Source organism: Malaclemys terrapin, chromosome 9 (assembly GCF_027887155.1).
Source record: "Malaclemys terrapin pileata isolate rMalTer1 chromosome 9, rMalTer1.hap1, whole genome shotgun sequence".
NCBI classification, from domain to species: Eukaryota; Metazoa; Chordata; order Testudines; family Emydidae; genus Malaclemys; species Malaclemys terrapin.
The window spans coordinates 22,740,309-22,753,813 of NC_071513.1; the positions used below are offsets into that span (position 1 = coordinate 22,740,309).

The window sequence follows — 13,505 nt, forward strand, 5'->3', positions numbered from 1 at the left end:
TGGGATTTTCCAAAAAAGTATAAGGGAGTTTGACACCAATCTCACATTGAACTTAGGCCTCTTTAAAAGTCCTAGCCTAGAAGTGTTAGGAAAATACAGTAGTAACTGAAAACAGGAACTCGCCCTACAGAATAGAAGGGAAGCAAGATAAAAGCTGGGGGAATCCTGAATAACCCGTAAAGAATCATTTGCACATGATTGGGGAGAGAATGTGAAAAAGAAGGAACATAGCAATACCTGGAAAGTACACATCCTTTTATCAACTGGAAGGTTCTTACAACAATAATGGGCACAGTTACATTTTCCCCATCACTTCCTACTCCTTTATTCAGTTTCTGATAGTCCCCGTGACAGTGTGCCAACTTGGACAGCAGTAACTGAAAAGGCTCTCTATTCCAGCCAGCCATAGAATGTGAACCGAATGTTTCCAACTCCTGCTTACCATGGAAAAGTTGCTCATTTCACTGTTACTTGATTCTCCCACTCACCTGAACATTCAACTCTAGTGACCCAACATCAATTTGATTAAAGATAATTGCTTAGACAAACAAAAAATAATGTACTTAAGAAAAGTATCTGAGTGAATTGCCTTTCGCATTGTTGTGAATGTATCTGGCATGCCTTCCCTGATCTGACTCACCAGTTCTTTCCTCCCCATCCCTTCCCCCCCCACAAAAGTCTTCAACAAATCGTGCTTCTTCAATGAACCCTGTCAACCTTAAAATCCTCCTAGCCCCTCAAAAAATAAGTATTCAATAGTAGTGGGACGTAGTCTTAGAATTAAAAATGTGGTTGCTAAACTACCCTAAACACAATAGTTTAATCTCCTCAGGGTTGTAAAACTTTGGTCTAATTCCAGTTGTTGGGTTTAGTGTGCGGTTACTGGGTGGTGTTGGTGGCCTGTGATATACAGGAGGTCAAACTAGATGATCTTGCGTGGTCCCTTTTCTGGCCTCTAAGACTCCATTTGCTCCCTGAACTCCTTGTCTCGTTTCATCCATTTGAAGGCTGGCTGTGTATATTGCAAGCTTCCTGGAGCATGGCACTTGTCTGAAAAGCACTTTGCACACCACTGGAAATACATAAATAACATTTTTAATCAACTCTTGGTCTGATAAGGGGAGGCTTTCAGCATGTATTGCCAAAGTCCATGAAATGTTCATATTTTCTTTGCTGCTCACCGCTAGCCCACACCCTTCTCCACCAACAAGGTAAACTGGAATTTTAACCACAGTGATATGAAAGTTAATGAAGCATTAGCTGTGTGTACCTGTAAAAAGTAACCACAGTGTCATGGGAGCCACGAGAAGGGAGCTGCCTATAAGTGGCAGGCTGAAAAAACAGTTTACAGGGATTTAGCTTTAACATGGATTTGAAGTAAGCTTCAGTCTTAACCAGGCTAAGAGTACTGAGGGGCCACTGTGCATTTCAATTTATATTTAGTGGTGACAAAGAGAGACCCAGGGCATCAGAATAAGTCTTAAAATCACTTTTACCTGCACTGATCTGCCAGATGGACCCATGCAGTGCTGCCCTTTTCTCAGCAATAACCATCATGTTATCAACATGAAGTTCCTCCAAAGGCGTTGGCTCAGCTTCCATCTCTTCCTCCTCAGCTTCCTCCTCCCCATTGTCTTCTTCCTCACCAACACCACCCAGTACAGTTTCTCGCCTTTCCACCCTATGGCCTTTGGCCTGACTGTCCTGTCTGGCCTTCCACTGTAAGCTCTCAGTGGTGTAAATTGGCTGCCCACTGCTGTCTGACGAAGAGCCTGGACTGGAGAGCGAGCCTCCTTCTTGGGTGTAGATGGAGGAGAGATAGAGAAGGTTCTCCTGAGCATCTGAAGGCAAGGGAGGCTCCATGTCTGACAGGATCCTAGAAAGAGAAGGAGGGAACCAAAGCATTACAAGCAAGAAGAGACTCCAGGACAGAGGTTTAGGGAATCCAGCAGCTCTTAAACATGAGCTCTTCTAAACCAGCTCTCCCATGCCATCGGGATGGTGCACGTGACAGAGGTGGTAATCCTCCCAAGCTGAGTGGGGTCCTAGGCTACTCACTCTCCCTCTTTGTTTTCTTAAATATTCTGATTTTTTTCTTAATTTCCCCTCTCATGATTTTCATGAAAAAGCACAGATTACAACCTTTATAAGCTCTCACTACATTGTTAACATCAACCAGCTTCATCATGATTCTTTGCCCATGTTGCTTTTCGGATACCTCAAATGTAGATTTTTTTTTTTTTTGTCACCAATTTCTAGTTTCTCTACTCCACTCTACTAAATTTGTTTTTTGAAAGAGAGACCTGAAAAATTCTGCTGCTTTCTCTCTCGTAGCACCAGTGGAGAGAACAGCAGAAACAATATAGGTTTAGTATACACCAAAGGGTTTTCATAAGGGTGACAGCAGGTCAGTGAAGGAGTCCCAGCCACAACTGAACATACTTCTTTTCAATGGCTCTGACCAGGGTTGCATATGATCTGCTTCCTGTCCCCTCTGTCCTTTTTCAAAGAGATGGGGGTCACACCTACCGCTGCAGGAGGTGTGGGGTCGCCCAGCAAGGAGCTGCCAAACATTCATCAATGAGCTTTATCCACTGCAAGGAAACTCTACGGAGAAACAGCTTCCTTTTGTTTATCTGACTCCGTGAAGGGCGTCTCACTTTCCTCCCTTAAAAAAAAAAAAAAAAAGGATGAAGAAGAGAGGGAACTCTCAATGTAAGAAACATGTTTATAACCAACCTTTTACATTTCTATAGCACCTTTCACCCTTAAGAGGCATGTGCTTTTCAGGCCATCATTCCAACCAGCTGTGTTGCAGCTGCCTCTGGAGTGAAACACAACATACAATAATTTGGCAGTTTCAGCAACTCTAAAAAGTTCAGGACAGGAAGTGAAAGACAGCTCACCCAAAGGCAACATATGCATAAGTAGGAAGAACAAAATGAGAACAGCCATAGTGGGGTCTGGTCTGGACACTCAGAGTAACCCCAGGGTGTTGCAAAAGCAGCACTGTATGACTAGTGGTCTGAGCACAGCACTGGAAGCCAAGGATTCCTAAGAACTGCTTATTATGAGAAGTCCAACTGGCATCTGTAATAACACAAACTACTGGTTCAGGTTTTATGTATAAAACAGCACGTTAGCAGTGCAGTGCTCTCAACACCATGCTGGGGCATTGGTCCCTTACAGGAAAAATTACCACCTTTCAAGTCTTGATAAAACCCATAATGAAGTTTTGGAAATCATTTTTCCATATATTACAATGAACTAAAGGGTACCCAAAAAGTGCAAATTAAAAAGCATGAAAACAGAGAACTTGAAAGCCATAGTAAATTAATATGACCAGTATAATTTCCGACTTGAAAGAAGTACCATCTTCCCCATTCCTTGCACTGAAACAGGAGAGGATTTTAAAGCCATCTTCATACAGAACCTAAAGAATTTCAGACTCACTCACTGGCTTTAGCTTTGGCGTTGGCCGTCAGAATCTCAGCAGCCCAGTTGATCAGGTACTGAGGCCTGAGTTCTGAAGATTCAGAACACTGCTTCAGGTCAGCAAACATTTTCTCTAGCAGGGTCTGTGTAAAGTCTCGGGACTGGAGGCCCTTTAGCAGAGGCTGCCAGAAGTAGTAAAATGTCTGAGGGATTTTGAAATCCAGCAACTGTTTGTTTTCTATGGGGAAAAAACAAAAACACTACGCTTGAATGATAAAGTATTTTAAACATAACATCTGATAGCTCAAAAGTGAGTAGCATATACTGTATTCAGTGGCCCTATATTACTCCTGGCATCCCACTCTGAATCAGTTATAATCAGCAAAGACAGGAAAAACAATGAATGGATAATTAGGTAATTAATACAATTTTTCAATGAAAGCAGAAAATATGAAGCTTGATCTAATCGTGCTGTAAGCCACAGGAAAACCTCTCTCTGTTTTGCTAATGCTTTGCCATCATAAGCTCAACTCCCACATAATTAAGAGCTAATCTATCTAAAAAGATACTATAAAAAGGATTAGTATAGGGTAAAGCAACATAGTATTGAGCAGCTCCAAAGAGCTCTACTACTGTAATATAATTACAGAAACGTGAAGATAACTCCCTGGGAATCTCTTAGGTGGGGATTTTCAATTGGTCCCAACGGAGTTAGTCACCCGATTTCCAATGAAAATAGGGCTTGGGTGCCCAACACTCTTTAGACTGGCATTTTAAAGGGGCCAATGTTCATGTCTATCAGTGCAGTCTCACCCAACCTGTGAGCAGCAACACAGAAGCAAGTCACAGCTAGAGACGGTCATACAAGGGCAAGGACATTATTTTTGACCAGTTCCAAATGGAAATTCCTGTGGTCTCCATGAAACCCATAGCTATCGTAGATACAGCAAGAGAGAGGCATACAGTCACAATCAGACTTAGAAGGAAGCCTCCGCTTGCAACCACGTAACTGCAGCATTGACATGGAAGGTCTGCCTTCATGCATGTAGGAGTGGGTAAAGAAGCAAAAAGGCAAACATGGGGAGGAAAAAAAAAAAGGGGGGGGGGGCTCCAAAAAGATGGGGTAGGATTTACAAAAACTTGTAGTAGACAGGAGGGGCAGGAGAGTAGGCCTGGTGCAAGTACACAGCATGTTTCAAGACAAATTAAACTAATGCAAACTTAGTTTTTCATCATAATGAGAAAACATATTAAGCCTAACTCACTGCCCTGACCCCGGTGTGTTCATTTAAAGGATTTCACATAAAGTCTGAGACACTAACCTTCACACTTGATATTTAAAGTCTCCAGCTGTTCCACAGTTGGAATGAGAGAGCCATCATCTAGCAGAGCTTCAGCCACCACCTCCCTAGAACAAATAGAAATCCCCATTAGTCCCATCCGTACCTTGCATTTCCAAAGCATCTCTTGTCCTGACCCCCAAAACACTTCACATGCTATATACACGGGCTTCATTTCACCTGCTGCTGAAATGCGGTGGGACGTGGCAGCTCCTTAATAGGCAGGCTTGGCAGGATTTGACTTTAATCAACTAAGGACATTAAATGTCAACTTCAGCTGACACCCTTAAATCAACACCAAAAAAACCCAATCAATAAACAAGCAGCACAAATGCAGCCTCCCTCCCCCTTGCACCTGCAGGGATTGGGTGCCACCAGCCCTGTGGCAGCGCAGGGAGTCCTGTGCAGCCCTGCCATCACAGATTTACTCTCTCACACACCAGTTGGGAGTGCGGGGGTCTCTGATCTGCTCCATCAGGACCCGCTTACTCAATTCCCATGACAGTGGAACTGCAGAGGGCTCCCTGCATGGCTTCAGGGCAGCTGACACACAATCCCTGGAGACACAAGGTGCAAGGAGGCAGCAGCAGTCTTGGAGGGACAGAGCAGAGATCCCCAGCCAGGACTGTGAGGAGTACTCCAGCAGGAGATATTCAGTAGTGGCCTGGTTGGGGGGTTAGCCAGGCCACTGACACCCAGCAGAAACTTTAATTAAAAATTGATAAAAATAAAAATTGAGTTCTGCCAAGCCTATTCATAGGGCCCCAAAACACTATACGAACTGTAGTCTAGGAGTTAAGATACCCACTGAAACTGGAGGGGAAACGCAATCCTCCAAACCAGAATGTGACCAGGACACTACGATTAACACTTGTACTCTGGTAAGGGGGGAAAATCCCAAGGCACTGACATTTCAGAAGCAGTGCAGGGGATTCAGCACTATGTTTTTAATTAAAATGATTCATTCCGATAATGCGTGGTAGAGGTCTAACAACCAGGATCTAGAACAGGGGTCAGCAATGTTTGGCACGCGGCTCACCAGGGTAAGCACCCTAGCGGGCCAGGCCAGTTTATTGACCTGTTGACGCGGCAGGTTCGGCCGATCGCGACCCCCACTTGCCGCGGTTCGCCGTCCCGGGCCAATGGGAGCAGCGGGAAGCGGCGCAGGCGAGGGATGTGCTGGCCGCAGCTTCCCGCTGCCCCCATTGGCCCGAGACGGCGAACTGCAGCCAGTGGGGGCTGTGATCGGCCGAACCTGCCACGTCAGCAGGTAAATAAACTGGCCCGGCCCACTAGGGTGCTTACCCTGGCGAGCCGCGTGCCAAACGTTGCCGACCCCTGGGCTAGAAGGACCACAAGCAATCAGGACTGTTAAGTCCCATCTGAAAAATGACATCTCTGAACCTCTGGCAGAAAAGCATCCCCCATAACTATGTTAAAGATACTAGTTCAAATGTCAGAAGAAGGGCACCCCCTACTGAATTGCCAATGCCATTTTCTGCAGTACCTGGGATGTACTTTGAGGTCTCCCATCCTAACAGCTGCCATGGTTAGCATGGGAGAGCTGAAACTCATAGCCCACGATGGCGTGCAATTGCTAGTACAAGGACTTGGTGCAACTGAAGTGGGAGACAGAGGAAACTCATTTAAACACTCTGGTTCAGATAGGTTGAGCTGGAGGTTGGCAGTGAGAAGAAGCAGTAGGTCCAGGTATAAATTCCTACGGCCACTCATTATTTGAATAAGGGCTTCTGCTTAGTCCAGTGTTTGGTAATACACAAAGGACAGCATTAAAAATAACAGCACAAATATCAAACCAGCCATTTTCAAATGCAGAATGCTTAAGTGAGAGGAAATGGCATCTCTGCTTCTATTTTCTTTGGGTTTACAGAGGCAGAACCAGAGTTAAACAAGACATGCTTTGTTACAGGATGTCTGAGGCTTTTATTGTCGGCGGGGGGGAAGGGGGAAATCCCCAAACCCAAATCTGAACATCAAGGCAAGTTAAATAGATCTGATCTAAGATTCTATAGACATGAGCCCAATTCAAAGGCCTCTGGGTGCAGGTAAAATATACACAAACACTACACCAAATTGCAGCAACTAAGTGATTCAGCGAGACCCCAGCTACTAGAAAGGCCAGCAATAGACTGTGACTTGCCTTACAGTATAGGTTCAGATTTAGATCCCTCTCTTTTCTGGAATCTGTTCTAGGATAATTACTATATTCCTAGATACAAGGACTGTTCCTCACTGACTATTTAAGGTCACATCCATGGAGATGCAGCCTCAAATGTGTGATTATGCAAACAGGGATGACAAGCACAGCTGACTCAGGGAGGTGACTGGGTCAGTCCCCTGAGGCAGAGGTGGGCAACTTGTGGCTCCAGAGCCACAGTCTTTGTATAGGCACCAACTCCGGGGCTGGAACGACAGGTGCCAACTTTCCAATGTGCCGGGGGGTGCTCACTGCTCAACCCCTGGTTCTGCCACAGGCCCTGCCCACACTCCACCTCTTCCCGCCCCCTCCCCTGAGCCTGCCATGCCCTCGCTCCTCCCCCTTCCACCCTCCCCAGAGCCTCTTGCACACCACGAAACAGCTGAAGGAGGGAGGGGGAGGCGCTGATCAGCAGGGCTGCTGGTGGGCGGGAGGTGCTGAGAGGCGGGGAAGCTGATGGGGGGCTGCTGATGTATTACTGTGGCTCTTTGGCAATGTACATTGGTAAATTGTGGCTCCTTCTCAGGCTCAGGTTGGTCACCCCTGCCCTAAGGCATCAGGAGATTCTTTAGCACTGGAAACTAATTCTGCTTTTAATTTCTAGCGGCATCTTCCTGCCTTTCCACCACTGCACACATGTGGTCTATATGGACAGAACCATAGCAATGAACTGGACCCAGAGTCATGTAGGAATGCTAATTGACAGGTTTTCTCAGGTTGTATGGAGTACTAGAAGAGGTTAGTGGACCCCGTTAGCCCTGGACTCTGACACCTGGATTGCCAAAACCAGTGAACTAGTAAACTTGTCATTTTTAGGGCTGGTCTTCACTACCCGCCCAGATCGGCGGTAGAAAATCAATCTCTCGGGGATCGATTTATCGCATCTCTTCGGGATGCGATAATCGATCCCCGAATCAACGCGCGTACTCCACCAGTCCAGGTAGGAGTAAGCGCCGTCGACGGGGGAGCCGCGACTGTCAATTTGCCGCCGTCCTCACAGCGGGGTAAGTCGGATCAGATACGTCGAATTCAGCTACGCTATTTGCGTAGCTGAATTTGCGTGTCTGAAATCGATCTCCCCCTCACCCCCGTAGTGTAAATGTAGCCTTAGTCTCCCTTCCCTTCCTAGCAGCTTCTCTGTTTTCCTACAAACAGGAGACCACTCCCACCGCTGCATACAGATATCTTATTGCTCGTTGCCCACCTTACCACTTCTGCCAATACCATCTTTCAGCTGATCAGTGCCATCACCTCCGTGCCAGGCCTTCCCTACATTCCACTGTGACCCTTTCCCCCTCCCTGATGGTTCTTAGTCTGAGGGAATGGCAAGGAACAAATATCAGGTAGGAAGAGGGTCATACCTCAATTCCCTGTCAATGCCCAGACTGGCACTGCTGTATGGCCAGGCCAGGCCAGCCACTTCAGATGGTGTGGGAGAACAGGCCAAGAAAGGGACCATCGCAGAGCACACACTACCAGTAGCTCTCTCATACAGACGCAAACCAAGCTCAAGCACCCCTGTTCATCCTAACTGTGGCAGCGTGTCATAGGGAGAAGGCAGCCTCTCAGATAGGAAGGTCTAAGGCCACTTAGGGCTTCATATTTAAACACACCATTTAAAATTCCACCCGTTTGTCAATACCCAGCCTCAGTAGATCCTGGAGCACAAGCCTAGTGTGCTGAGGGCAAGAAACTGTACTCATCAAGCAGCCTACCAACATTCTGCATTAGCTGCAGCTTTCCATTACATTTAAGATCAAGTCCCAAATACGGTGCATTGCAATATTCAGTCTAGAGATGAGAAGACACGGATCATAGTTAAGGCTACGTTTATGTCACGGAGGTCATGGAATCCGGGACTTCCAGAGACCTCCTTGACATTCTCTGCTTCAGCCCCAGGGGTTGTAGAACTCTGGAGCAGACAGCCAGTGGGGCCCTGGCAGGGTTCCAGCAACAGGCGACAGCAGTGACAAATGACAGGAAGCCCCCTGCAAAGTTCCAGCAACAGGTGACAGACTTCTGAGGGGCCGGAAGGCGACAGCCTCACGTGGGTGATAGGGAGACGCCTCAGGCAAGCGGCTGGGGTGTCCCATTTTCTCTGTGGGAAATATGATTACCCTGCAGCTCCCAGCCGCCCTGGGCAGAGGGGAAACCCCACAGCTCCCAGACACCACAGTGGTGGGGGAAACTGCAGCAGCAAAAGTCACAGACAGACCATGGCTTCCCTGAATGATTGTTTATTGCCTGTGACCTATCCATGACTTTTACTAAAAATAACGGTAACAAAATCTTAGCGTCAATCATAGTGCAGAATCCATATCCAGGAGAGAACACAGCAACCTCACCCAATGCCACTATTTGATCATCTGGAAACAGCTGGTAGTCAAACCAGACTCCAAGTCGTGGACTTTTGTCACAAACGTTGATTGTACACCCTCAGAAGGGCTGAGAGAACCTCACCCAACTACCCTGCTTCTTTCCCCCAGTGACTGAGCTACAGCCAGCTTGCTCTCATCCATGGTCCAATAGACCCAGACACCAGGAAATGCATTTGGCTGCACTCTTCAGATCAGATGAGACAGCAATTTAAACCTGGGCATCGCCAGCATACCGAAAATGCTTCAGCCTATGCCTCCTCACTAATTATCCTCATATATGCACTGAATAAGGGGGGTGACACAGTAGATTCTTCCAATACCCAACACAAGAGTGTCCTTGGAGCAGAATACACCAATCGCCAGTTCACACCTTCTAGCCACCAGGGAATTAGCACATTTTCTAAGGGTTAACTATGAAAATGAAAGCAAAAATTCTTTCCCATTTTTAAAAAGTAAATATCTGCAAAAATTCACAGGAAACTGTTGATATGCCCCATCTTCCCAAGAAAGAAGGCTATGGTAATTCTTTAAGTATTAGTCTCTTTGCAGGCTTCCTGGAGGTGATCTCTCTGTAGTACCAGTGGCACTAGTTAGAATTCCCTGGACTGACAGAGTATTTCTAGCACTGCCAGAAACGTGCACAACAAGAGCAGTTCCCGTTGGCTTCTTAGGCCTCTGTACAGTTAAGCAAGAGGGTACTTATCAGGCCAACGGTATGCATCATAAAGCATGTTCTCTCTGCTGCTTTTGCATCCAAATACCATTCTCTGCTCTCTCTTTGGTGTCAAAAGGCAATTGGCAGATTCATGGCAGAACTTCAAACTGGGAGCCAGAAGCTGTAGGGGGCAGGGGTTTTATTTTTAATGCTTTTTATTTTTAATGCTTCAGTGGCTTATTGGCCATTCATTTGCAATTTACAGACAACTCCAATTAAGGGAGGGAGGTAGGAACCTATGCTATGCTACAGCATTGGTGTTGCTATATAAAGATCAATGGAAATAAGAGTGTGACAGGATCTTATTTTCATTTTTAATATAGTAATGTACTACTGCTAATAAAAAAAGGCAAAAGGTACAAGTAGGATTCTTTTATGGGAGATGCTTTTAATCACTCTCGACTCTCAAAGAAAGCCTGTGGGAGGAAGAGAAATGTCACTCCAGTCAGAGCATCATTTCCAGCTGCTGGAAATAGGGACAGCCTCCCCTTAACTATAAATATAACAGCCCATACTGTTCTTTACAAGTTTGTAGCTCTGGACTTAGTAATAAAGATAGAATGAGAGGAAGTGTGGTCTAATGGACCAAACATGGGACTGGAAGCCAGATCATCCTGAGTCCAAATCCTGGCTCTGCCCCTCTGGCTTATCACACGACCTCCATCAAGTAATTTCACTTTTCCGTACCTCAGTTTCCCCATCCAAAAGAGGGCTAGTTCTTGAACATGTTTGCTATAAGTCACAGCAAAGAGATTCCAGCAGAGTTTGTTCCTCCAGCGGTTCACCATTCCCCAGCGAGCTCACCTGCTTAGTCCAAGCAAGTCCAGTATATTCGCACAGCATTTCTGAGAATGTGACTGTATCTGTGCGTAGTGGCACCTGTCCCATTTCATCAACCAGTTCCACAGGGCCGATGGATGAAAAGAAGTATACTTCTATTTTTACAGGCCGACATGCATACATGCACCATGATTTTTAATTGTAACTAATGACTTTTTGATGCCTCAGTTTGTAGATGCTCAGCTCGACACACATTGAAAGGGTCTGATTTTTCAGGTAAGTGCTCAGCAGATTACTTTTACAGTACCTCTCTAGTTGTGCCTCATAGCTGTGCATACATAAATTAACACACTATCCATCTTTATATCCAATTTGCATTATGCTCCCTTCAGTTTGTTCAATGGTTTATTCCAGCGATTGTTTTCAACCGTTCTATTTTGCCCACACAGTGTAAGGGACAAAGGCCAAAATTCTCTCACAACCATCTGCAGACACCAGGGCAGGAAATAAAACTGTCCCAGCATCCACTGCCTAGAGGCCCGGGGTCCATTATGATGGGCATCAAGCACTTTTGGCGGGCACTTGATGACAGAAGTAAGAAGCCCATTTTGTGTTTTTGTAGGACTGTGTTGTTGCTTCCTTTTCTTGAGCCTCTCCCTGTAGGTTCCAGGCATGGGAGTGGACCCAAAGGACATGGCTGCATGAAATAGCCCAGATCTCAGTCAACTGCTTGTCCTCTTTCCTACAGTGGACTCCAAGATGGGAAGCAGGAGTTTGTTTATGGAATCTCACAGGGGCGGGGGGGCGCGCACAGGGAGAAGAGAGAGAAACCAGTGGCTTTTGGTGCAAGCATGAGACTTGCCAACTATGCATGCTTTCACCTAGTATCCCTTTTGCAGGAGTTTAGAAGAGGCAGCTGCCTCCCTGCAGTTGCAGCCCTAGCCCTCACTAAATGAGTCCAGTCCTCTATCCCAGGGAATTTAGCATGTGCACACACTTGCTTACTGACCACCCTCCAAAAGGCACAAAACAGACACGGACAAGATCAGTTCAGCACCACTGCAGCTGCTCTGGGGCCTGCACAGAATTGAGCACTGGAGGACTGACAAGGGGTAGGGCTGGTGCTCTAAAGCGGTCAGGGCTGACACTGAAAGACAGGTACAAGCACCGTGCTGGGAGGACTAACAGCCTAGTACAGCTGCAGGGCCTGTAATTCCCATCGACCCTGGCACTAAACAGTGAGTGGGGAGCATAATTATGGGGAAACGTTACCAGCACATCCCTGTTATTTCAGGTAGCTTAAATTACAAAAAGCATTGCAAAACTGTAACAAAACCGCCAAAACCTGCCAATGGTGTGAGAGTAGGAGGGCCCTGTGTAAATCACAATTTCACAGAGGGCCTGGGACGCATGAAAGTGCCACCAAACCCTGATTTTAAAAAATTAAAAATCTTGAAATTGACCACATTTACTTGTAAAATTCATTCTGTGCAAACTCTTTTGCCATTGTGGTGATTTTTAAAAACAAAATAAAATTACAATTATGATTTACACAGGGCCCTGTGCATGACAAGATCAGGTCACAGGGCCTAGGATACTAGGGAACCTGCCATTCTCCAGCTGATAGTCTGGGCTGGTTCAGGAAGGGAGCTTTGCTCTACACTTTGTCTTCTCTGCTTTCTGTCTGCCATGACCAAAGTAAATGTGCAGCAAAGCGCACACCAAGACTTTCTCTCTCTACCAACTCAACTCCTCCTTCCCCTGGAGGGAAGAAGAAAGTCAATTCATCTGACTCATTTCTTCCTTATTCAGGCCTCCAATGTGGAGCAAGGAGGATAAAGGACTAGCCCTGCTCATCTTGCGCTCCATGGGAAGAGGTTCCAGTGGCAGACACACCCACATTCTCCCATGCCTGGGCTGTGCTCCCTTCCTCTACGGGGAAAGAGGAACCCGCCGCCCCTCTCCCACACTGAGAACAAAGATATAATGCCTGGAGTCCTCCCAGTCCCCTAGGCAAAAGGTTCCACTCCAGCAGCTGACCTGCTGCATGTCAATGCTGATCCGAGTGTGTGCAGGTGCATAGGTGCCAATGTAGGAATGTGGCAAGTGGATGCTGGGTCACCCATTGGTGCCTCTCTCTATGTATTTAGGGCAGGTATGGGGCACAGAATTAATATTGTGTCAGCTGAAAGGCAACATGACTATGGGGAACTGGGGAAAAAGTTGTATATGATGGCAGGGGCAAAGGATGTCCCTTCCCACCCTCCCTCTTCTCCCCCCCTCCCAAAAAAAATTTTTGCTAGAAAGTCCATCCAGAGGTTGTCCTGTCCTTGGGCCAGAGAAGTTACCTGTTTCCAAGCACGAACAAAAGGGAGGTGGATTGAAGTCCAAAATTGTGAAACCAGCATTTACAGGAAATAAATTTTCTTGGCAGCTTTGAGAAAAATATCAGAAAATGAAAACAAGTCTAAAGCAGTTTATTGCAATTGCAAAACCTCTCTCTAGCACCGTCACCACTGCAGGCTCCAGCTCTCTGTTGGTTTTACAGTGGACAATTGGTATTTTGCAATCCCATCCTCCAGAGGTGGCTGCCATTAGCAAGAATTTCCTGGTATAACAGTAACAGCCCAGTGCAGTGC

General features: G+C 46.4%; 1 protein-coding gene across 2 annotated transcripts in view; it reads right to left on the reverse strand.

Moving 5' to 3' along the window:
• Window positions 1-13,505, reverse strand: part of LAS1L (LAS1 like ribosome biogenesis factor) — a 55,666-nt gene that overhangs the window by 21,413 nt on the left and 20,748 nt on the right. For both annotated transcript variants that reach the window (XM_054040688.1, XM_054040689.1), the window contains exons 8-11: window positions 4,758-4,843; window positions 3,458-3,673; window positions 2,530-2,668; window positions 1,497-1,876 (exon numbers count right to left, since the gene is read on the reverse strand). In XM_054040688.1, the coding sequence (XP_053896663.1) occupies window positions 1,497-1,876; window positions 2,530-2,668; window positions 3,458-3,673; window positions 4,758-4,843 (821 nt within the window). The remainder of the gene's footprint in view (window positions 1-1,496; window positions 1,877-2,529; window positions 2,669-3,457; window positions 3,674-4,757; window positions 4,844-13,505) is intronic.